This window comes from Zea mays, chromosome 3, assembly GCF_902167145.1.
Source record: "Zea mays cultivar B73 chromosome 3, Zm-B73-REFERENCE-NAM-5.0, whole genome shotgun sequence".
NCBI classification, from domain to species: Eukaryota; Viridiplantae; Streptophyta; class Magnoliopsida; order Poales; family Poaceae; genus Zea; species Zea mays.
The window spans coordinates 6,817,901-6,842,115 of record NC_050098.1 but is presented as its reverse complement, the minus strand read 5'-3'; the positions used below and the strand labels follow the sequence as shown (position 1 = coordinate 6,842,115).

At 40.2% G+C, this 24,215-nt stretch overlaps 2 protein-coding genes and 3 long non-coding RNA genes across 5 annotated transcripts; 3 read left to right on the top strand and 2 right to left on the bottom strand.

The window, feature by feature from the left end:
• Positions 1–2,931: 2,931 nt before the first annotated feature.
• On the top strand, positions 2,932–3,716 carry LOC103649632 (probable tRNA N6-adenosine threonylcarbamoyltransferase). The gene is made up of 2 exons (XM_020550661.3): positions 2,932–3,062; positions 3,155–3,716. The coding sequence occupies exons 1-2, from the start codon at positions 2,958–2,960 to the stop codon at positions 3,554–3,556; spliced, it is 507 nt and encodes a 168-aa protein (XP_020406250.1). The 5' UTR covers positions 2,932–2,957; the 3' UTR covers positions 3,557–3,716.
• A 10,869-nt stretch (positions 3,717–14,585) lies between these two features.
• LOC118476626 (uncharacterized) lies at positions 14,586–14,981 on the top strand. The gene is made up of 3 exons (XR_004857072.1): positions 14,586–14,643; positions 14,754–14,811; positions 14,882–14,981. It is a non-coding gene; the product is annotated as an uncharacterized lncRNA (long non-coding RNA).
• A 1,339-nt stretch (positions 14,982–16,320) lies between these two features.
• LOC118476625 (uncharacterized) lies at positions 16,321–16,973 on the top strand. The gene is made up of 3 exons (XR_004857071.1): positions 16,321–16,428; positions 16,706–16,780; positions 16,888–16,973. It is a non-coding gene; the product is annotated as an uncharacterized lncRNA (long non-coding RNA).
• Positions 16,974–18,721: 1,748 nt separating this feature from the next.
• Positions 18,722–19,816, bottom strand: LOC118476624 (uncharacterized). Its single transcript, XM_035966138.1, has 5 exons — positions 19,564–19,816; positions 19,382–19,466; positions 19,172–19,296; positions 19,013–19,084; positions 18,722–18,907 (listed from the first exon to the last, which is right to left on the bottom strand). Exons 1-5 carry the CDS (start codon positions 19,607–19,609, stop codon positions 18,810–18,812), a joined length of 426 nt encoding a protein of 141 aa, XP_035822031.1. The 5' UTR covers positions 19,610–19,816; the 3' UTR covers positions 18,722–18,809.
• Positions 19,817–22,481: 2,665 nt separating this feature from the next.
• LOC118476623 (uncharacterized) lies at positions 22,482–23,776 on the bottom strand. Its single transcript, XR_004857070.1, has 3 exons — positions 23,554–23,776; positions 22,793–22,859; positions 22,482–22,616 (listed from the first exon to the last, which is right to left on the bottom strand). It is a non-coding gene; the product is annotated as an uncharacterized lncRNA (long non-coding RNA).
• Positions 23,777–24,215: the final 439 nt, after the last annotated feature.

The following is a 24,215-nucleotide window of genomic DNA, read 5'->3' as shown; positions in this document are numbered from 1 at the left end:
ATTATAAATATATATAATTTATTACTGTATATAATATGGACATACAAATGTACTTACTTTGTCAGACAATTGCATGTCACCATGAAAAAGACATTCCATATCATTTCTATTTAACCATGCGCTGTCGATGTTCACCACAACTTGTTTCCCCGGTAATGTTTTAATGTATTCAATAAGCTGAACATCTTCTGGGGTGCACTTATAATCTATACAATGAAAAATATTATACTTAATAAGCAAATGATATATGCGAAAACCAATAAGATGCAATAAGGCAAGAACAAAAAAATTACCTTCAGAGACAACTCGAGCTACATTCAATTTCTTTGGTTTCTTATGTTGTGATATTCTAATAAGTGTGTCCAAAGCATCTTGTTGGTTCTGCTTTACCATATCCGCATCAGAACTTATTTGACTTGATTCATTTGGAACATCCAAAGATGTCAGGTGTATCACATCTGTATGAGGAGTGAATGAAACATAAGTATCTTGACAAAAGCATTGTTAGGAGTACTCATAAGACAATATTTACATTTAGGAGTGTAGATAAGAGAGCCTACCCGGTTGTGGCCCAAGATCGGCTTCAGTTGACACTTTTACATGATTGAAAATACAGTCAATGCCTACTCCCACAACATCGTGTGATTGTTTTGCAGCATTACCAACACTGACCTTACTATCCTCGCTCTCTATATATATGGCGCACAAGAGAAGAATTAAGTGTCAAACAAATATTTATTATGCAGACCTTAGTTTTTTGTAATTGATAATAGCACTTACCCAATTCATGTTCATCGGTGTCATTAGTTGACAATTGTGCTGAACAACCACTTCTAGCCACAACCTCATACGATGGTTCAGCAGTATTGCCAACATCGACATTTCCTTTCTCCACCACTATATCCATTGTGATTTGGTCTGTACCAACTACCCATCAGATTAAAAGTGTCAAACATAATTTTATTGACAAAAGTATTTTAAGTATATAAAGTACATCGTCAAATAGCACGAAACTAAATAAAAAACGAACTTTAGCTTAAGTTCTTCATTCATATAGATGTGACAAGTGAACTTGTATAAACTTACGGAGGAAAGGGACACAGGCCTGCCACCATCCTAGTTTGATTAAGTATACCCGATGCCATTGATCTTATAGGATGTATATCATGGCATTATTGCAAATATACAACATTGCTCCTTATAAAAATGCTATGAGGGGAGGATGCCAGAAGCAAGGAGGCTGTTCGATCAAATGGCCCAGGTGGGGATCCAAGTAAATACAATCACGTTCAATGTTTGGATTGATGGATATGCAAAGAGTGGACAGATGGATCAGGCCAGTGCAGCCTATAGGGAGATGCAAGCGAGGGGATTAGTGCCAGACTCCTGCACCTTCAACATTATTGTTGCTAGAGCTCACAAGTTCGGGTATGCTGCCCAGTTAGTCCATGACCATGACATGTTTAGTTCACATATGTCGGCTGATGGGTTGGATATGTTGGTCTGTAGGCTTTGTTGGGATCATCGATTGGATGATGCCTGGGAGCTTCTGCTTGGTGCTATTGAGCAGGGTGTTCCATTGCGTGTTACTGGATTTAATGCATTGATCGCTGCTTATAGTAAGGAGGGACTCCACGAAGAAGCTTCTGAACTGTATAGAATTATGAACAAGTTAGGACTGGCACCATCCTCGTCTACTTTTAATTACTTGATAATGGGACTCTGCAATCAAGTAAGACTTGATGAGGCACAGCTTCTTTTAGAGCACATGGTTAGCAAAGGATATTGTCTAAGTACATCATTTACTATCAGCTTGGATGCATACTTCAGAGACGGTAATGCAGTTGGCGCACTGAAATGCTAGGATGATATGGGCAAAATTGGTTTGCAGACTGATTTTATTGCCTTCTCAGCATATATTAATGGCCTAAGCCGATTAGATTACGTGAATGAGGCTTATCAGGCATTTGCTGAGATGACGAGCAGAGGAATTGTACCAAACAATATTACTTACAACTCCATCATATCTACTGTTTGTAAGGCAGGCAATATGACTGAAGCCTTTAAGTTAGAGCAGAATATGAGGCAGAGTGGCATTGCTTGCATAATGAAGTTCACCATAGATTTATTCAGTCTATGCAATCACTTATGTTTCCTTGTTTTCTTTTAAACTAACACATGTAGGTAGCCAAACACTATCTCTTACTCTTATTTTGCCAACTCATACAATCAGCCAACAGAACTTATCTTTTTACATACAGCTGATGAACATTTATTGTATCACGGCCAGGTCAAATGTATCCAATGGGTTGTTTGGTCGTTTAAGCACTTTGACTAGTATGGGGTCATAATTAGCTTCATTCTATATATGTTCCTTTTTCTCAAACCTTTATTCGAATAAATTGAGACTAAATTTAGCTGACTGTCTGAAGTAGGGCTGCATGTGTTGAATGGTGTTTGGTTGGCTGTATGTGCTAAATTATTTGAGTGGTCGTGTAGATGGATGGACAATAAGCTTTTGAGCCCTGGAAGCCTTCACATTTTATCCCTGGATACATAGGGCTTGAGCTTATAGGATAATCCCAGGAAGTCCCCATTTGATTGGCCTATGTTAAGATTGAACTTCGATACTATTATTAACATTGTTGACACTATAGATTATGTCTGTGTGAATCTTTCAAGAGACTACTTCTGAAGTAGTTCCACATGGTATTGTTATCTACCATTCTACCTCCATCATTGTATTAGCTGTCACCATTAGCATTTTTCTTTCATTTTTGTTTTGTTTTTGAAGACATTTTCACTTTGAAGCTTGAACAGATTTATGTTTTTGTACAATATGGCGCATTCTTTTCTCATCCTTGAGTTTGGTTTCTTAATTTTCCATATTTATTTTCCTTGTCCAGCTTGCAAAGAAGGGAGAACAATTCATTGATGTCCCTTATGTTGTGAAGAGTATGGATGTGTCATTTAGTGGCATATTGAGCTTTATTGAAGCTGCGGCGATTGAAAAGCTTAAAAATAATGAGTGCACACCTGCGGACCTATGCTACTCATTGCAGGTACTTGCATGCTCTTAAACTTTTCCCCCTTGTGGATAATAATTGGTTATGCTTTCTTGACAGTGACACTGATGAAAGTCCTAATTTCTCAGGAAACTATCTTTGCCATGCTTGTCGAAATTACTGAAAGTGCCATGGCACACTGTGATTCAAAGGACGTTCTTATTGTTGGTGGCGTCGGTTGCAACGAACGTTTACAGGAGATGATGAAGATTATGTGCTCAGAAAGAGGGGGTAGGCTGTTTGCAACTGATGACCGCTATTGTATAGACAATGGGGCAATGATTGCATATACTGGTTTACTGGCATATGCACATGGCATGACCACTCCCCTTGAGGAGTCGACATTTACACAAAGATTCCGAACTGATGAAGTTCATGCAATTTGGAGAGAGAAGGAGATGCCGGTGCTAAATAACACCCATTCAGATGCAATTGCTGAAGTTTCTATAGATGAAGCCTCCATGGCGACACCAATCGTTATAGATTACTGAGGTATAATTGGCCTTTACAATTTTGTCTTGCTGCTAATGTTTTTGCATGATAGCTAATGCAATTTGGATTGCTGGAGACAATCGCTACCAATTACTCTCCCTCTATTCCAAACTCTAAGACATTTTGCTTTTCTAGATGCATAGTGTTTGCTATGACCCTGTTTGGAACCTCTAGAGCTAATACTGCTAAAATTAGTTGTATAGGTTTCAAACACCCACAGCTAATATCCCAATTATTTGTTAGCTAACTCACAGCTAACAATTAGTTCATTAGCTGACTCAACCCAGCTAACAATTTGTTAGCTAGCTAACTAATATCTCTAGGGGTTCCAAACAGGAACCTATGTACTTAGGTGTACACTATGTCTGGATATATATAGTTAAGGCGATGTATCTAGAAAACCCAAAAACGTGTCATAATTTGAAATGGAAGGAGTACTTGGCAATTCATGTGGAGTTGTGGATGATACGATGGTGGGTGTGATCCCACTTTTCGTGCGTTTGATTTTTCTACATGATGAATATGCTCTACAAATGAAGTTTTCTAGTGCATGAGTTTTACCTAGTGTGCAAACCATGCTGTTAGATGCAAAACTATGCATCTGTTTTTGGACAATACGAAACAGAAGGAACCATTATATATTTTTTATGCTTCACTGCATATCCTCATGTGTTTTACTTCTGAGCAGCCGCAATCTGATGAGGTTGTTTCTTTTCTGTCAGACAGTAAAGAGTAAATGCTTGTATGGTAAAGCCTAGAACCACTCCTAAGGCTATTACCAACTGATCTCCTATCCCATCCCCTATCTCAAACTCCACTCTACAAACAGTGTCAAACAATATCATCTATAGTTCCACATCTAAATGTGATATCTTTGCTCTGTTTGGGAAAAGCCTTCTCCAGGCACATGGCAGGGGCTCAGAATAGTTGTGCTGTTGTATGAACTGCAGCAGGTAAAATGAATATGTCGTATGCCTGACATACCTAAAGATAGCTGACATGTATCAAACCTCACCAATCACCTTAACATTCTAGTTAGTTACTTCATCGAGTGAACTTATTATTGTTGTAAACTAATAGACACATTTCTGCAAAGCTAGCTTAACTCTTAAGTTACTCTTGTTATGATAATCTGTTAAGGTTCTAAAGCAGCCTCTTTTGGATCGACATTTGATTCTTGGGAACGTGGGAAGTCATTTCGATTCACATCCAATGGACATCAGCTGAGGTGGTGGTTTTCTGTAAAATATATACATTGGATTATTATGTGGGTGTTTTGTTTTGCAAGAAAAAACTACTACGCTTATGTGTTGGATGCGAATTGAATGTCTCTAAATGTCTGGGTGCACAGGTTGATGCACAAGATATGTTGTCTTATAAACCCCACCCCCAACTAACGTGTATAGATTGCATTATCCAGAAGCGAATGTCCTTGGAATGTGGACAATGGTTTTGTTATGGTCTTATTACATTTCGTGACGCTACGCAGATCATGGACACTGGATACGCTTCTTGATGCAAATCTGATTCGGCAAGGATAGTAGATCTTGTTCGTAGGTGTGTTGTACGTTGTCTACGGATCGGGTGTCATTCATGTAAGACAGACATGCGACTGGTAACGGGCCGTCAATATTTTGTGACATTCTGGTAGAAGATGCAGATCTGATTTGGAAAGAAAGTGGGTCATGCTACGGGCGTGGTGAAGCAGCGGTGGTGGATTTGGCCTGGCACACACATCAGCAGGCAGCAGCACCGTAGCTGGGCAGGGCCAGCGACTTCGCGCGCACAATGTAAAACTTGGATGCAGACCCAGGTTTTATATACTCTAAAAATATTACAGTATTAGCAATATTATGGTTTAAGTTACAAAGTTTTTAGATGAGCTATCAAACACCTTTTGACTGAAAAACTACAGTATTCGTAAATACCGTGGTATTTTTTTGGAACTATGAAAAATAGAGCCCTCATGTGGGCTGAGAAGCTCAGAGAAGATTCTTTTGTTTTTGATGGTGCTACAAGAAATATAATTGACTGGGCACGAAGGGAAATGGAGGATGACCCCCAGGCTAACAACGAGGACATAGGAAGATGCATGTTTCTTGAGTTCTTAATGTTCATGACATATGAGGCTATGCTCAACAGCAGATCCTCAAAGGCTACACATATGCTTACAGAAAAAAGTTTTGATCCTGCTAGCAGCAGCATGATTAGAAAGGAGGTGAAAATGGGATTGGCTGTAATTGCTTGTTTATTGCTGAACCAGACCTTCCTGATGGATCCCAAATACCCCTCCTTTTGCCTAATTAACCCCTGTTACGAGCGCCTATAAATGTTCCCGACCGTAACAATAGCTCAAGGTTACACCTGGAAACTAGGGAGAAAAGGAAGATGTAATTCAGTCTGAGTTTTATAATATGTTATTTAGGTGATCATTAAGATAGATGGAAATCACAACTTGCTTGTCAGATAATTTCAAATTCAAATGTGCATTTTCAAATTCAAATGTGTGTATTCAATAACATCTATTCAATGCTCATCTGCTTTCTTTGTTGTATCAACCAAATGACCACTAAACAATAGGAAGCTAAAAAGGAGCCAAAATAGAGAAATAAAAGGCAAAAATACATCTTCACCTAAAAACCAAAATAATTAAGTGCATTACAAGTTGTTAATTGCCATTCATTCATCAATGTCAGTTACGGCGTAAGGACCTCCTTATAAACGATATTCTTTGTGTATGTTGCGCCATTTATCGCTGAGTTCCTTTCAACCCCCTTCTTCTTCTTCTCATCGTGGACTGGAATGGCAAGTATCTTCACTTTTGATCGAGCGGTGGCCCTTGATAGAGCAACATAAAGTTGACCATGAGAGAACACTGGTTCCGGCAAGTACACACCAACATTAGGAATCGTCTGGCCCTGGGCCTTGTTAACTGTCATGGCAAAACTTAGTCTTATCGGAAACTGCTTCCTTTTAAACTGGAAAGGGAACATCTCATCATCAGAGGGGCACAGGGGTATACGAGGCAAGAAAATTCGCATTCCAGCATGTTGGCCAAGGACAATTTCAGCATCAATACTGTTTTTTTGGAAACCACGAACCACCAACCTCGTGCCATTGCAAAGTCCATTAGCAGGGTCTATATTCCTAAGCAACATGATTGGGCATCCAACTTTGAGCTTCAGAACGTGCGGGGGTAGTCCATTAGGAGTCAGCGTGTTTAGAAACTCTGATGGGTAATAGTTATTAGGATCATCCACCGCGGTGTCAAAACTATGTTACATCATCTGCTCCCCTTGGAAACGATCGATCATCCTCATATTTATCATATCCACCCAGTCATTCCGTGTAGACAATATTGCTCTTGAAGTGATGTAGCTTGTGTTAGACATGTTTGCATTTAGATTGGGGTAAATGTCATCTATCAGTCTATCAAGGTCGCGGTCATTACCAGTATATGGCACACATACCTCATCTGGAAGACGAACATCACCATCGTTGTTCGCTTCCTCAGTTCCACCACCGACGCGCAACAAATATTCTGCAAACCATGGGTCGCTCTGTGCCCTCATGTTTTGAACAAGCTTTAGGTGGCACATGGATTCCCAGAGGTAAGAACTCCGTAGAGAGGCAGCAACTATCTGAGCCCTTGACCCCTTGCGTACAACAGGGAGTACTTGTCTGAAATCACCCCCGAACACAACAGTCCTCCCACCAAAGGGCAGCCCAGGCCGTCCCATTATATCACGCATGCTATTGTCTAGCGCCTCAATTGCTTGTCTCTTAGTCATTGATGCCTCGTCCCAGATAATGAGCGATGCTTTTTGTAGCAACTTTGCTGTCCCGCTTTGTTTCGTGAAGCTACATACAGCACCATCATCAATAGTAAGTGGTATCTTGAAGCGTGAATGGGCAGTCCTCCCCCCAGGCAATATGGAAGCCGCAACACCAGATGTAGCTGTTGCAACTGCAATCTTGTCCTGACTGCGTAGTGCCGCAAGCAATGCCTTATACAGATAGGTCTTTCCAGTCCCACCAGGCCCATCCACAAAGAACACTCCACCGTTATTGGTGTCAACGACAGATAGGATCTTATCATAGGCAAACCTCTGCTCCTCATTTAGGGTTTCTTTCATAGCAACGTCTTCTGCTGTCGGCTCGATACTTTCCTCCTCGTAAATCTCTCTATCAGTACCATGTGAATCGTCATATTTGTCAATGATAGCAGGGAGAGGGAATGTCTTTATGTCTTTACCCATTGACTGCAAAATGTTTCTAATGTCAATCAAGACCATCTGTTGCACATGGGTTTTGCTTTGAGTACTACGGTGATAGTCCTCTGACATTGAGTCAAGGTGTCTCTGCCATAATTCTGCCACATCGTTCGGCTCGCAGTATACCAGTATTGTTGCAAACAACCTTCGTAGTGCTGACGGCATTTGGTAAATAGCGGCTTCGTTGAGACACTCATCTATTGTGTCGTCTGCTTCAAGCAGTCCCCTCCTTTGTGCTGCCTCACGAAAAGATGGTAGTGTGTCACCATCTACTGTCCTTAGATCCGCATAGGAGGTAGCACCCGTCACATGGTTTAAGAGAAGTCGAAGATAAAAGCGCTCCCCCTCAGCTGGATGAGCAGAGACTATTCTACCAACCTGTCCACCCGTGTTTCGTTTCCTCCTTTGCCACACTTTGCCTTGCTGCAAAGTGTACCACTCAGGAAAATCACGGTAAAGGATGCCCCGAGCCTCCTCGTGTAGCCTATTTGCCTCAAAATATGCCGTAAGCATTGACCTATCGGCACCTGGACGTTGGACAACATGATTTACTTTAGCACGCTCGTGAAATGACACCATATGCATGTTTTCAAGATGGAGCTGCAGTTGCATCACTGGAGGAGAGTTTTGACTTAGATCAAAGCTGAATATCCTCCAAAGGGCTTCTGGAGGGGTCACCCACCTAGCATCTCTATACTGCTTGATCTCATCAACGTCACCATCAGCCTTGTTTGCGTCTGTCACAGCCACAGACGCACGATCGTGGCCTTTGTATATGTATTTGAACAAGTATTTGACAGCCTTGATGCTCCCGCATGCCTCAACATTGATGTGACAGTTGAAGAGCCGGAGGAGGTAAGGGTTGTAAGGGACGACCCATCTGTTGTCCAATTCACAACCTCGAACCGTTTCCTTACGCCCATCATCACGACGCCTATAAATAGGATATGAATCCTTTCCTTGAGACGTTGCATTGCTAAAAGCTCTAGGATAATGGTTTTTGCATGAAGCACGACCCTTAGTGCATGGGCATTTAGGATTTAGCAACCCGCACGGTCCATGCATCATATGCTTGATAACCATCTTGTATAGTTCAGGGTACTTCTTCTTGTCAGGGATCTCAGCGGAGATAAGGTGATCATACTGATCAGGACAAGTTAGCTTGTACTTTCTCTGCATGATGAGTAGGAAATGGACATGAGGCAAACCTCGCTTCTGGAACTCCACGACATAGACATAAGCTCGGATTTTTCCAAGAATATGATGCTTAGTCAATCTCTTCTTCAATTCCTCTAGTTTTGCACGGAATATGCGAACAACAAGGTCCGGACGATCCTGTGGTGACTGCATAGGGAGAAGCTCTCTGGTTATTTCATCCCAATTGGGGTTGCACGTCATAGTGAGGAATATGTCTGGCTTCCCAAACTTCCGCACAAGGGCCATAGCATCCATATACCGACGTCTCATGTCACGAGGACCACCGATAAATGATGTCGACAGCACGGTTCGCTTTCCAATTTTGTCTGCTCTGTTCTCGCCTTCATGCAAGCTATCTACCAAACCCTTGTATAGATCTGCCCTTAATCTGTCTTGGTTTTTACGTATGAAATCCAAACGAGAGCTCTCAATCTTGATGTAGGTGTCAACCGCAAACTGTTGGAAAAGCCGCTTCCCATGAAGTATTGGATTGAATATACTTGGACGAATTTGGAATCTGTAGCAGTAATAGTCACGTACAGACACGCATAGATGGCTAGGTCGTTCTGCAACCGCAAGGTTTATTAATTAGTGTTGCTAAAAACATATTTAACAAAGGATTATATAAGAATCACAAAGAAATAACTAACCTGTATCATCATTGTTTGCATCACTTCTCCTATGTTGATCGCGGTACGCGTCTACTTCATCCATGGAAACATTGGACTTAGGAATATTGGCATGCCATCCAAGTTCACCTTTAGGGAAGAACAATGGATATGATAGTGCATCATAGCATCCATGATATGAACGGATGCCGTGGCTTGACCTATCCTTCCCATGCAGCATAACACTATTACTGAATTGACCTCGATGTTCACTCCCCTCAATCCAAACTGCAGCGACCTCCGAAGTGATGGGTACATTATATAACTTCTGGTTCAGCGTTTGGTCAAGGTTCAAGGCGATATGGTAGTCTTCAATGTTATCAACGTTCCCCATACTCCTAAGGTGCTCAGAGTATGGGTTTCCCTTAAGTATTTCAACCAACTGTTTAATAACTGCCTTGTCTTTCTCAAATTGCTCTTGACGACATTTACGATATCTATGCTCGAGGCTGGGATCATCATCGTAGAAGTAGAGTTCAAGGTGTTTATGTTCCGCCCCAACTTCCCTACCGAACGACCTTACGTTGTGGTACATCATGCCATGTGCACGGAACGTGTAGATACCACAATCCATGTTTGTAGTCATACTATCAAGGCAACAATACAGAGAAGTGAATGAGAAATGGCCGTTAAAAAATCGAATGTTATCACAGAAGTGCCTCGCATCAGCATCTGAACACTCCCACAGCCTCCTAAGTTGGGGTGGTGTCTCGAACGGGGCTAGATCAATCTGTCCATTACGACAACAAAATCCAGGTGGTTCATACTGAAACTTCTTCGCTTTGCAGTAACCGCAGTCAGCAACAGTGCTCAGCAAATGTGTTTCTTCAGGTATGTTACTATACACCTTGTCGTACAAGTTAGGTACGTCAGGGTTGACAGTAAAGGCATCTTGGGTTTCATCAATCTCGATATCCTCAATAGATTCACCATCTAAATTTGTTTTCGAGGAACAACGGGTAAGACGAATAACTTTAGAAACTTTCAAATCCTATATCCTATATATATATATATATACTATTACAAACATTATGTAAGTACCTTGCCCAGCGAATAGGTATCCATCTTCTTCGTCATCATCTTCAAAAAGTACATCCTCGTCATGATTCTCTACAAAGAGCACACCTTCATCGGCATCTATTGATTCACATGGTTTTAACCACTAAGAATAATTAGGGAACTAATTGTGGAAGGAGCTTGTAATTACCATTGGTGGTGACATTCGGGGTTATCTGTCGTTGCATCCCAACGTCTGCTCCTTCAGTCATTATGTCACTATGTGGAGCAGTGACTGGACATGGGCTTGTACTTTCTATTGACAGAAAGTTGTGTTAAATCAATTGGCCACTATAAGTTAAGTATCATATCAATTAAGGACAAATTAGTAATTACTGTTGTTTTCGATCTCTGAAGCAATCGCGTGATCAATTTCATTGTGCTCACCGCCTTCCATTCCGTGATCCCTAGTTGCAGTAGCAAAGTTTCTTCTAATGGCAGATTGAAATTTCTGGTTTTGACGAGATATCAGGCTCTGTCTTTCACCAGACGACACATGATGCTCATGCCGCTGTCTTCTAGGAGACTGTGTCATTTTGTCCATGTCAACATCCTTAGTCTGCAATGAAGCATAAACAAAAGGTGTTGCACTCAACTCAGAGATAACCATGTCCTTGGAGCTAGATAGAGACACAGTAGGAGGTTGAGAATCTGCTGAACTCCACACAAGCTCCGGCGTAAACTTCGGATTCTCAATTGCGATCGAGTCTTGAGCTAGCATTGCTTGTTGTCTTCTACTATAGTTTTCCCTTGCACTCTTTTGACATGGTGTAGTATTACGCAATGCCCTTTGTTCCCTTGTTAGAGTTGCAAATCGAATCTGTTCTCGAATTCTCTTACGTTCCCTTGCATCTAAAACTTCTGAACTTGGATTGGAATCATGTTGATGACCCGTCTGAGCTGATGCGCCTTAAAGTTGAAAGTAACAAAGCTCTTAGGTGTATATATTATAGGTTGAATGATGAGAGCTCAACTCACTATTGGGGCACATTTGTTATAATTTTCGTCTTTCAATAACATAACACAACAACATAATAACCTAGAGTGTCAATGCTTTGATGATTATTATTCTCTTTGTGTGCAGGTATGCTGCAATCTACAAACTAACCCAAGAGCACATAAGAAAAGCATTACTTTAAAGATGAGTGACACACGAGCATAGTTAACATACCTTTTGAACGCTCATGGTGCACAACATTTTCATTTTTGCTTGACTGACGACGCCTCTTCAATTCATTTTTCTTTTCATCACTCATCGTGGCGTATCGTGCTCTTTCTCTTTCCCTCTTACGTTGTCTCGCATCATCACATCCACCTAACCAGTTATATCCTTTTCCATTATTAATCGTTGTTGGTAAATTAACATAACAAAGAAATGTAATTACCTAGAGTGATACCACACGGTATAGTACAATCAATGATGCTTCCGTCGCCTATAGCCACATCTGGACAATCATCTACACAAAGTAACCTGATAACACATAAGAAAAGCATTATTTTAAAGATGAGTGACGCACAAGCAGCCTTAATTTACCTTTTGAATACTCATGGTGAACAACGTTCTCTTTTTTGCGTGACTGACGACGGTCCTTCAATTCGTTTTTTTTAACACTCATCGCCGCATATCGTGCTCTTTCTCTTTCTCTCTTACATTGTCTCGCATCAGTTCGACCTCCTGAACCATCATATATTACCCATCAATAATCTCCATTGTCAATACATGGTAAACAAACATATTCACCTTGAGTGTTATCACATGATTTAGTTAAATCAATTATGCTTCCGTCGCTGACAGGTACCTCTGGACATTCATCTACAAAATATGAACATCGTTATTTTCCTTTTTAAAACCTTGGTGAGAGATCAAATATTGCATTTTATTAGTAGATATACCTTCAAGGGTGTTGCTAGACAATTCTCTTAATGGAGGTCGAACATCGTTATTGTTGAACGGATCCATCTACGTCTTTTAGTCTACCAACAGACCTGTGTAGAAAAATATTAGTCATATTCATACTTAGATTATTGCAATTCTGAACAGGAAACACATCTACTATATCTCTCCCAAGCCCACCTGCTACCCTTGAACAATGTGTAGTAGTAGACCTTTGCATGCAATTGTATTGTGTTTGAATAGTAGACCTCCCTATCATGCCTGAATTAAGAGAGGTTACATTTGTCTGCTTACCTTCTTTCAGGTACCGCGAACATGTTGTATGAATCAATAGAGACACCAAGTTGAAACTTTTAAGGAAGGGTATCTTAACACATATATATGTGCCCATGGTAATCAGACAACATGGATATGTTTTTCTTGATATTGTGTTCATAAATGTGCCCACGGTCTAGGTAAAGTAAAACATTCTAGGGACAGTCAGGGCTGTGAGAAAACAAAATAAAATATATGTAGCTCACGTAATATCAATTTGTTGAAGTTATATTCCTTGGTACATAACTCGTTTATACTACTATTGTAAAAAGTCAAGTTTAACCTACCAGTTGAGTAGTTGTCATTGTCAATAGTTGTCTTTTGTATAACACCTCATTTTTATAACTTCTGAATTTTATCCCTTGTGGTTACGATTTCATAGTTAACTTTGCAGAATTAATGCTTTGAAGGTGACAAGCAGTACACACAATAGTTCCACACGTCCCAGCTAACGTGAGGCATGTCATACCGTATTTGTTGATGCATGGATCTTACTATACTTTGCCAATTTACATTCACTTATGTATTGATTGTTTGCTAAGTGTGTGCACTTTTATGTAGACTGTGGACAATGATCTTGCACTGCAAATATACATAAAGGCTAGGGCACCCCTAAAGTTGTTGCTCCATTTGCTGAAAGGAGGGAGTTTGACAAGATACTGATATACTCAAAGCAGGTTCGTTATTTGGTGTTATTGACTCTGTTTTCAGTTGTTGTAACTCATTTGAGCTTCAAATTTTATTTCTACAACTTGGTTCCAGATGGAAGAGCAGATGGCGTGCTTTCTCTGCATGAGTCATCCACAAAGGATGTACAGCCAGCTCAGGAACATCTTTCATTGGAAGAAGTCTCCACTGAGAGTTCAATAAGGCCATTCTTTGTGGAATTTGATAATAACATTTTCTCGTCTAGTCATCGTCGTCGCTCGAGTACTCGAGCTGAAAGGGGAAGACCAAGCTCCCTTTTTGAAGAAAGTCCTCGACAAATGTTTAAGTGTAACATTTTGGAATGAAATAGGTTTATTTATGTAGGTTTTGGTTGCATTGGAGAGGATTGAACAGCAAGCAGAGCTAACCTACGATGTTAGTTCTTTTTTACCCTTTGCTCCACAAGCCTGTTATCATCTTTCTTTTGCCTGAAACCTTGAATAAACTTTTTTTGCAGCAATTGCTAATGCTGGAGGCTAATCTAGTTTTTGGCGCCTTTGCCTCCTATGATCGGCATAGAGACATGCGGATGGATATTGATGATATGTCCTATGAGGTACTATCTGTTATCGTGTCTCGTCCTGCCTGAATGGTGGAGGGGTTTTATTAGAGGATGCTTTTCTTTCTGGAGGATTCTTCCTTATTCTGTGTTTGAAGCCCTTACTGTGATTCGAGCAGTAACTATGATCCTTTACGAAATACTCTTCGTTCATATTTATCCTCACGGAAGAGGTGCTTGTATCTTCTGAACAGGAATTATTGGCACTGGAGGAGAGAATAGGCTCTGTGAGCACAGCTCTTTCGGAGGAGCAGTTCACAAAATTGTAGATCAGCAGCACACTCAATGACATAATACATCCACAGATAACCCCTTCCAAAAAAATTCACATCGTACTCGCTGAATCAACTTCTTACACAGCTCTTCTGCAATCTGCTGATGTTCAGTTTGATGATATTGTTGTTGCATGTGGCAGGTATACTTCTTATGGGTAATTTTGTGTGTACAGTTCTTGTTGTGTCATGCCTAGATTCTGAAAGTTGCAAGACATCGCTCTATAGTCGGACAATATTTAACTTCATGCAGTGGTGGAACCATTGCTGGCCTTGCTTTAGGATCCAGATTGAGCAGCTTAAATACAAAAGTATGATCTACCCTTTTCTGTTATATTATCTGACACTGAACTTTCCGAGTAATATCCTCTTACTGGATAGGTTCATGCACTCTCTGTTTGTGATGACCCTGAATACTTCTATGACTATGTCCAAGGCCTGATTGATGGACTTAATTCTGGTTTGGATTCACGTGATATAGTTAGAAGTCAACAAATCAACCGTTGATGACATGAAATGCAACATCTGTCAGGTAAGCGGTAACCGTACCTAGCCACCTAGGGGATCTGCTATTTCTGTTATTCTGCTGGTATAAAACAAAATGTATATGAGGATTTGACATTGAGCACTTTCTTTCCAATGTGGAACTGACCTGTTGTGTGGGACAGTCGGCGTTAAGTAGTCCAGGTTTTGCCTGTCATTCTCACAGAAGACAGGACTTTTTATGCTGCTATTACCCCACTTCCCAAATGTCTTATTAAAAAAGGCTGGGTTGTACTTGCGAGCCCTCCAGGTCAGTACCTTCGCATTGGTGCAGCTGATATCTCCGCTTCGTATTCCTGTTTAACTAATCTTACATTTTGTAATGCAACATTACTCAGAGTTGCCTGATATCAAGCGTGCCATTGTAAATACCCATGTCATTGAACCACAGGTTTGTCGACTTCAGTTATTTTCAGATATCGTTTTTTATGTTTTGCCCATTAACAGACACTTGTTGAGTTCTTTGGCACATTGTCGAGAGTGGGCTTTGGAATGCATGAAAGACCTTCTACTGGTTAATCTGAAGGGAAATCTTCAGATTGTTGTGCAGGTATTCCTGTTCAGTTTCTTATGCCCCTACCCCTCTGTACCAACCCATTGAAGTTTATTTTCTTCCTTCTTGGTTCTAAATTATTGTGAAAGCTTGGGGGACATATGCAGGCCGCGAAAGAACACTCTGAGCAGCTAGGGGTTGATGCTTGCATCAAATTATTTGAGCAATTCAAATCTTATGAGGGCCTTTACTTTTTCTTGGGATCCTATCTGAGCTCCAAGTGATTTCTCTTGCTGACAGTGGAATGCCTTTCTCAAATTTTGCATGTCTATCTCAAAATGCAACACACCTGACTTTTCTTTACATGCAACAGCGAGGACCCAGATATCCATTTCAAGTATGGATTTGCTAGGAGTTTTTCCAACTGGCCTTGCAACGTCAACACCTGAGACAAATACATCTCAGTCCCAAGGGAGCAGTGACAGCAGTGGTAATAACAAGAGCAAGAGCCATTCAACAGAGCCAGTAAGTTATCGATCTCACAGATAAAGCTGCTGCGGAATCGGTGGGAGCTGCAGCTACGCCATCATCGTGGTCGGCCAGGAGCCCCCACCACACGGATCAAGGTACACTCGTTGTGAAGGGATATGCTTGGATCAGAGTAGGGGTGGGTGAGGACTGTCCATTTATCACCTTCAATTGCTTTTATATTTTCTTTGGATTTTGACACTCCTTTCTTTTGCTTGCTTTTATGCAACCCTGTTGATGTGTACTGCCACACTGATTTTTGTCTCTCTCAGCTAGGAGAACCAAGGTGATGAGAAGGCAGTCAACCTTTGTTTTTAACAATGCTTCTCATCCATGGAGCAAAAATAAAATACTTATTTGGATGGTAAAATTCCTTTTCTGTTTCTTGATCTTTCTGTGGAACAGATACTAACTATATCATCCTTTGTTATCTGATTAGTGTATCACCATGTAAAGACATAAAAATGCCTTATTTTTCTAGCTCATCCAGACATTTCGAATTCAACCTCAAGTTTACTGATGAAAGAACATCTAAGAGTGTCACCAACCATAAAGTCAAAAGATTCATGTATCTGAAGCCTCAAATAAGTAGTATACATCCATAATCACTTGGATTTAAAGTTTCTTTAATTGCATTGCAGCTTTGCTTTTTGCGTCAATTCAAGGGCTCCATAATAAGGTCAGACTATTTGGCACTGAGGTTGGGCTTTGTCACAGTGAGTACTCTAATTTTTTTTCTAATGTTTTAGCATCCTCGCCCCACCTCCTCCCCCTGCCAAGATGATTCTAATATGCCACTTTGTTCATGTGATTTTCTTGTTAGTATCACAAGCTACCACATTCATATGACTTCCATAAATACATGGTACAGAGCATGGAAGATGATTACAATGGGACTATTGGTATCAGGTAAAGCAGGATTTACTCTACAGAGTATCCACTTTTCATGTGATCAATTAAGCATCAAGAAAACTACCTTTGATAGAGTAGATTTCTTGATTCGAATAATGAAGCATTCAAGTATACTGGTCTAGAAATAGTTTCCCATGAGATCCAGTATGGTGGCTGTGTTGAGGAAACTGGACCTGCGGGGGTAAGACCGCCCCCGCGGCATTGCATTTAAGAAGAAGGCCTATGATGGATTGTTCCAATACATATGTTGGTAGCTACATAGTGACCCAAACTTTAGGGACTTCTTTGCTCCTTCCGATTGATAATGCCAGTTAAAGCTATCTAAATATTTAGCCTTCTTCGAACTTGGTTATAGCATATCAAGAGCTATTAAATCTGCTAGAAGACCTTAGAGGGTTTTAACATTGGGATGGATATTTGGGCCCTTACCTTGCTTTAAGTGGAGATTCAGTTTTCTATTTTCACTTAATATGACAACTGAAGAGCGAAAGACTTTGAAGGGCACAGAGTCTTCAGCTCCTTCTGTTCCTCCTGATGGAGGAGTCAGCAAGGAACCTCAAAAAGGGGGAGATTGCCCAATGGGTGAATTTCTATCCGCTTATTGGAACCACTCATCAGGTTTTACATTATGCGTATTCCTTCTTAATTCTTATACATGTTTGTTTATCTCTGGCTTCAGGAGGACAACTGGTCCAACACGCCGCTCATCCAAGGGCAACTGGACTGTAGAAGAGGTAAAGTTGGCACTCTGGTTTCCTAAATTCGTTAATAGCACACATTTTCAGTACAACATTTGAATAATGAAGTAAATAACCTATCTTAGGTAGCTTTGTTGAATGCTATGCTAAACATCCTTCTCAATAAGATAGTCTTTTTTCTCTACATAGCAAAAGATAAATATCATACAGATATATAACTTTTCAGTTTTCACCATACTCTCTTCTACTGTAGTTGATATTATAGTTAATAGTAGGCAGGGATTGCTGTTCTGATTCTCTTGCTGCATTTATTTTCATTTGCATCAAACATTACATACAGTAACATTGTTCAGTGACATGCCTACATCAGCACCAAAGATTTATTTGATATTTTGATGGCAATGTTCTTTCTATATGCTGGAGAACCAGAGGAGTGGGGAAACAGACCAGAAAGTCAAGGCTGAGGGAATGCCGAGGGAACAAAATGAGCATGTGTTATTTCCTAGATATTCCCTTGTGTGCACTTTTAGGTTCTCTATGCTTACAAAAAGGAAAGGAAAGTAGGATTTCAGACATGCTCTTATAGAGTGACTCGTGCTCAAATCTAGAAATTGATATCACCTCAGGTTTGGGTTTTGAGAGCTCACTTATCTGAATCTGTAGTATAGCAGTTTGATTAAAGTCTTAGTATAAAATGTCTTTCAAATTTCACGCACTAAATAAAGCAGCATCGGGAGGGCCATTTCTTGAATTTTTTGTCTCCACTTTATTCAGGTGAACCAAAATGTTTTCCCAGGTCTTCGAACTGAAATACAGTAGTACTTTAGAACCGCAACACTACAACAAAGTTGCCACTGCATGTAAATTAGACAAACAGAGTGTGCACACAACCACGGAAAGACACATATACAAGCAGACAGAACAAGAAACCAGACAAATAAGAACACTGACAAACAAACTAATGATGATGAACTTATTTATTAGATAATAGAGAGGTCACATAGTTCTATACAAAGCGGTTAACATTAAGATCGAATACACGACCAATAAAAACAGAACACAAATCATTATTAATAAGTTTCATCTGATACATGACTAACAAAGTATTCTACTATAACAAGCTAGAACACATGTCTCAATCCGATGTTACAGTCGCCAAATGTGCTCGTCTGTTCTCTAGAAATTTGTCGATGAAACGACTCCTTGGATTGTCAATCAACGAACGACGAATTGCTGCAATTTAGAACATGATTTGTAAGGACATGATTATTTTAAATTATTGTCATTCTAATTGTATCTATATCTATAATCTATAAATATATTATAAGAACCACTCACTCTTCAAGCGGTATTTAGTGTGATGATCCGGGTTGAAATGAATAGTGCTGTGGTCCGAGGTTTCCAAGCACCCTATTGTTATAAAATAATAGTATATAATTATTAATAAGAGTAAGAATTAAGTATATATTGAAAGATGTTAGGCACAGAAGAAATTACTGTGATTATGGTTACAACGCAGCAAAGTTCCAATAATTATGTTCTTGTCAACTCTAGCTAACGACCATCGTAGAGCATTTCTTTGCAAGAGGTCAGTCCATACCCCCACGATGATTAGATCCCACCTATTAAAAACCTTAATCGTCTGAATAAGACCTAACAAATGCATAATGCTGTTAAAAATAATGTATATATGAAAATTAGTGCCACCTAGAATCCATTAGTACAGCTTCTCTATACGGTCTTCCACCGATATGCTTTAATGGTTCCAAATGAAGAACTATGCCAATAACATCTGAACAATTCACATATGATTAGTTACCTTTGAATCATTTAGACTTCAGGCGTTAGTGATATATATATATAAACTATATGGAAAGAAGGGTTATTACCTACGAATGTCTTATGCGGTTGTTGGTAAACCTCATGAAATGGCATAAGATACTTTGGAAATGGAGGAAATTGGATTGGCTTCGTGAATGGATCCACAATAGTATGTGTTATCAATCCCAACTCTAGCCCATGACCAATATTGCGAAATTGAAGTTCCTCCCGGTTTAGACAAAATGCCACTCTATACAATGTATATGTGCATCCTTGTGTGAGTAAGGCATCGAACCGTTGGACATTATTGTCGTTAGAAATTGCTTCGATTTTGGATCCCTAGATATTTGGGAATACATGTTGTATGAGTCAAAGAATTTAATTATAATAACATGAATATATTGGCTCTATTTCAATGCTTGTTGAAGTGACTCACAGTGATGTCCTGTAGGATGTAGTGTTGACTATTACGACGCCTAGGGAACTTAACAACTACTCTCGCAAAGACACTTTTGACTTGTGGTAAGTTATTGACATCTTGAATATCGTCAAATAGCACGAAACTACATAAAACACGAACTTTAGTTTAAGTTCTTCATACAAATAGATGTAAAAAGTAAATAACCTTATATAAACTTACGGAGGAAAGGGAGACAGGCCTGCCACCGTCCTATTTTGAGTACATCTACCTAATGCCATTGTTCTTATAGGATCTATCATGACATTATTGCAAAGATACAAAAAACATTAAAACGACTATATGACATATAATCTCTTGTCTATTAAAATGCTAAAATAATATGTACAATATATCGCTGTATTAATAGGACTGAATTTAGAGATATCAGAATTTAGCAACAAACAAAGTCACTCTGTCAATTGGGGACAGGTACAAGTGTATTGTACAAAAAGTCCTCCCATGCAACATACAACACCAGAAATTATATAATGCACCCATAATGAATTATGTCAGTTTCTGCAACACACTGCAGGCTGCAGTTTTCAATCTCTTAGTATTTCGTTTGGATTAGGTTCAGCATTTCAGTATTCATACATTCATTCATGTTTCAGTATTACAGCTTCCAGTGATTATACTGATACAGGTGCTGATCTTATTGTCTCATAATTACAGGTCAATTGTTCAAGTTGCAATTGTTCAACAATTCACAGACATTTTCATCAATATTCATCAGAACTTTACAAGGACAGGTTATTTGAATTCACATCATATTGTTTATTTGGCCTATTTTTTCTGCCTGCAAAATGCCTAGATCAAATCCTCAGCTGACTAATAAATAAACAAGCCCTCTCATACTCCAGAACTTGTTGTCAAATAGAAGATGGACAGTGACGGAACAATAAGTTGAACATCTTTGTGTTGTAATGCTCCTGTGCATCATTGTTGGGCCTATCGCCGGATACTTAATATTTAAGATGTCATGTAACACGCAATGATTTGCACATTACAATGTTTGATAGTGACGTTTTAAGAGGAAGTTGTTGATGTATCGTTCAAAAAGAAGAGGGGAGAGAAAGAATTGTGGGCGGGTGCAAGTGCAACATACAAAAAGCATGCTACCAGCTAAGCCTCCCAACTATAATTTTTTTATCTAAGAATTAGCATCAACCTCTATATACCTAAAGCATGCTATAATTGGTTTATCTAAGAATTAGCATCAACCTCTATATACCGGAAGCATGCTATAAACTTTATATAGCCCAAAGAATACCCCAAATACACACAAGTCTAGTATTTTATTTAATGACCCTAATTATCAACCATTTACTGATTAGTGATAAAAATAATGAACAACCACTAAGATTATGTCAAATCTCTACTACTTATTACAATTTAGAGGACTCAATAGTTAGCAGCTAACAAATACAAAGTGTTATATATTGTAGAATTTAATTATCACTGATTGTAGCATATTAGTGCTAGAACAATATATGTTGCCTAAGTGTCATAACCATAAGATGGTGAACATTATAGTTTCAGGTAAAGAAGGTGTTGAATTTTCAGTGGTTACCTAAAAATCCAGCAATGTCCAGCAAGCACCACTCAGCAACACAAATCAAGTTCAAACTTCTGTTCAAAGTAATAGAGCAAACATTAATAGTTAGCAACCATGCAACAGGTAGCAACGATTAGAAGGTAGGAAATACAAAAATATCAGCTATGATGTCCTCAAGATACTTGCTAGCAGGAAAAACATAATGGACAGGACCCTCTGGTCATACTAACTACGAAGGATAACCTTGAGATACAGAAGCACTACGATAAAAAGCATTACATAAGATAAAACAAAGGTTCTTCTTATGTGTTCTTGCACTCTTGAAAATCAAAGCAGCTTATGCTAATCCAATTGATGGGATTGATGGGAGCATACATATGTATGAGTTTGGACTGCTGAAAATCAAAGCAGCTTATGCTAATCCAACTAATGGGATTGATGGGAGCACAATGCAATAAACAGCAAGGAGAACAACAGCCTAGCTATTAGTGGGATTGATGGGAAGCAAAATTCAGCATATCGTTAGGTCAGTGCAATGAACAAAAAGCAGAACAACAAAAACTGTGTCGTCTGTCCCTTGAGCTTTTAAACAGTCTGAACTAATGCGAACAGGAACCCAAACAATATATTTTGATTGATGTGATCAGCAAGTCAAATGCTATTTGGTACTCCGAATTGGTGTCAACAGCAAGCCAAACACTATATGGTACTCTGAATTGGTGTCAACAGCAAGCCAAACTACTCATCATCTTCGAGATCGTATAGGATATGTTTAAACTGAACAACAGGACAAAGATGTTAACTATGAGTCTATGACTGTAGTCCTAAATCACATGACAGAAACATATTGCTACAAAACATATTGCTGCATAACATTCGACACATAGCTATCATGGGCTCTCCGGTACTACAACGCTATCTAATTAGTTATATGTGATTTCACTAAAGAATGAAGATGGCAGCAACTACATAAACAAATGTGGTAGCTCATGAATGTGTTAAAAATAGAACTTGAGAAGCACATTAACATACATCTGCTGACACCTGCCTCGTATCTAACAAATCAGCCTTGTTCCCAGCAAGAGCCACTATTGTATTCGAGTTTCCTGCATTAAAAAGAAAAGGAAAATTAAAACAAACACTTGTAGATCAGCAGCACACTCAATGATATAATACATCCACAGATAACCCCTTCCAATGACAAAATTCACATCGTTCTCAAGTGGGTTTCCTGCTATCTAATTAGTTGTCAACATAAACATAGAACTACAAAGAGTATTACCTCTATGTGATTTCAGTCGTCCTCGTTCTCCGGCACGCGCGCAGTCTTGTTGATACCCACTTGAGAACTACAAAAAAGGAAGGGTTGCAGAACGGTGATATCAAGATTATCACTGAGAACATAGATTAAATGCAATGAAAAGGAAGAAATGGACAATGCAATTATAAACTTCAACATTTGGAACTAAGTTAATCTAACAAATGGGAAATCTTTTCTCTGGGCACACCGTTTGCCCCCTAACAGACGCTGCTTTGCCGACCAATGGTGTACTGTCATTAGCCCTCGAATATGAATTCCCTAGCTCATGTAATTCCTTGAAACAGAACCACTCTTACCCCCCCCGGCCCAATGCAATGCAAGACAGTAAAAAAACATTAATTCAGTTCATGCAAAGAAAAACAAATACATTGCACCCCACTTCTGCTCAGCATATAAGCTCAGCAAATAACCTCAGCTATCTTACTGTTGGCAAAACTCATTGTGAATTGATATACCACTTCACTTGGGCCCCAAGGGGTTTTCCTCACGTATACTAAAAATAGCAGTCTCTACTCATGTCCACAATGTTGTTTAATCTTAACGCAAAAGCATACTGGCAGATGGCCACATGGTTATCTAATACAGAATTAAATGGGTGAAAGTGACAGAAAAGAAAGAAAAGGAAAAACTACAAATCAAGACATAGCGAATTGGATTGCTGAGCTGTAAGCAATGAGAATTTAGCAGTTAGGTCAGGCGGCAGTGGGGTGGACATTGGGTACCTCGTCAATGGCAGAGGAGAGCTCGGAGAGGCGGTCAAAGCAGAGCAGCGCGCTGTACACGTTGGGCAGCACCGGCGTGGCGGCAGCGCTGTTCCGGGCGCCGATGGAGGGAGGGAGTAGGCGAGGTCCTCCGGCTCCCGATGCAGGACAGGAAGCGCGCTGTTGCCGTGGCGGACTGCGTGCGGATTTGGGGTGAAAGAGACAGGAACGGACTCGGACGCGGCACCATATAGCGACATCATCCAGCGCCAAGGAAGTGGAGGTCGTGGGGAGGGAGGATGCGAGAGTGGGGCTGAGTGGCTGACCGAGCGGTTGCTCTGAGGAAGAAGACCGCTCTCCCGCGGTCCCGCCTGAGGGTCGCGTCGCAGGGCGACGGCGACCAGGACGCGCCCAGGGCCGAGGTGCCCACCCCACTCGCAGCACCCCCTCGCAGCAAATGGGCCGTCCGCGCGACACTCAGCAAATGGGCCGCGCGGTTCCATTGATGGGCCGAGGAAGAACCGCTCTCCTGCTGTCTTGCAACAATTTAGTACCATACTGGCTACTAAAGGAGACATGGCGCGGCTTATAAGCGTTGGCGCGGACTTAGCAATACGAACTCGGTTGGTGGCTGAATTGCTGAAGTTCTACTCCTGCGCAGGCATAATAATATTTTTGCCGAA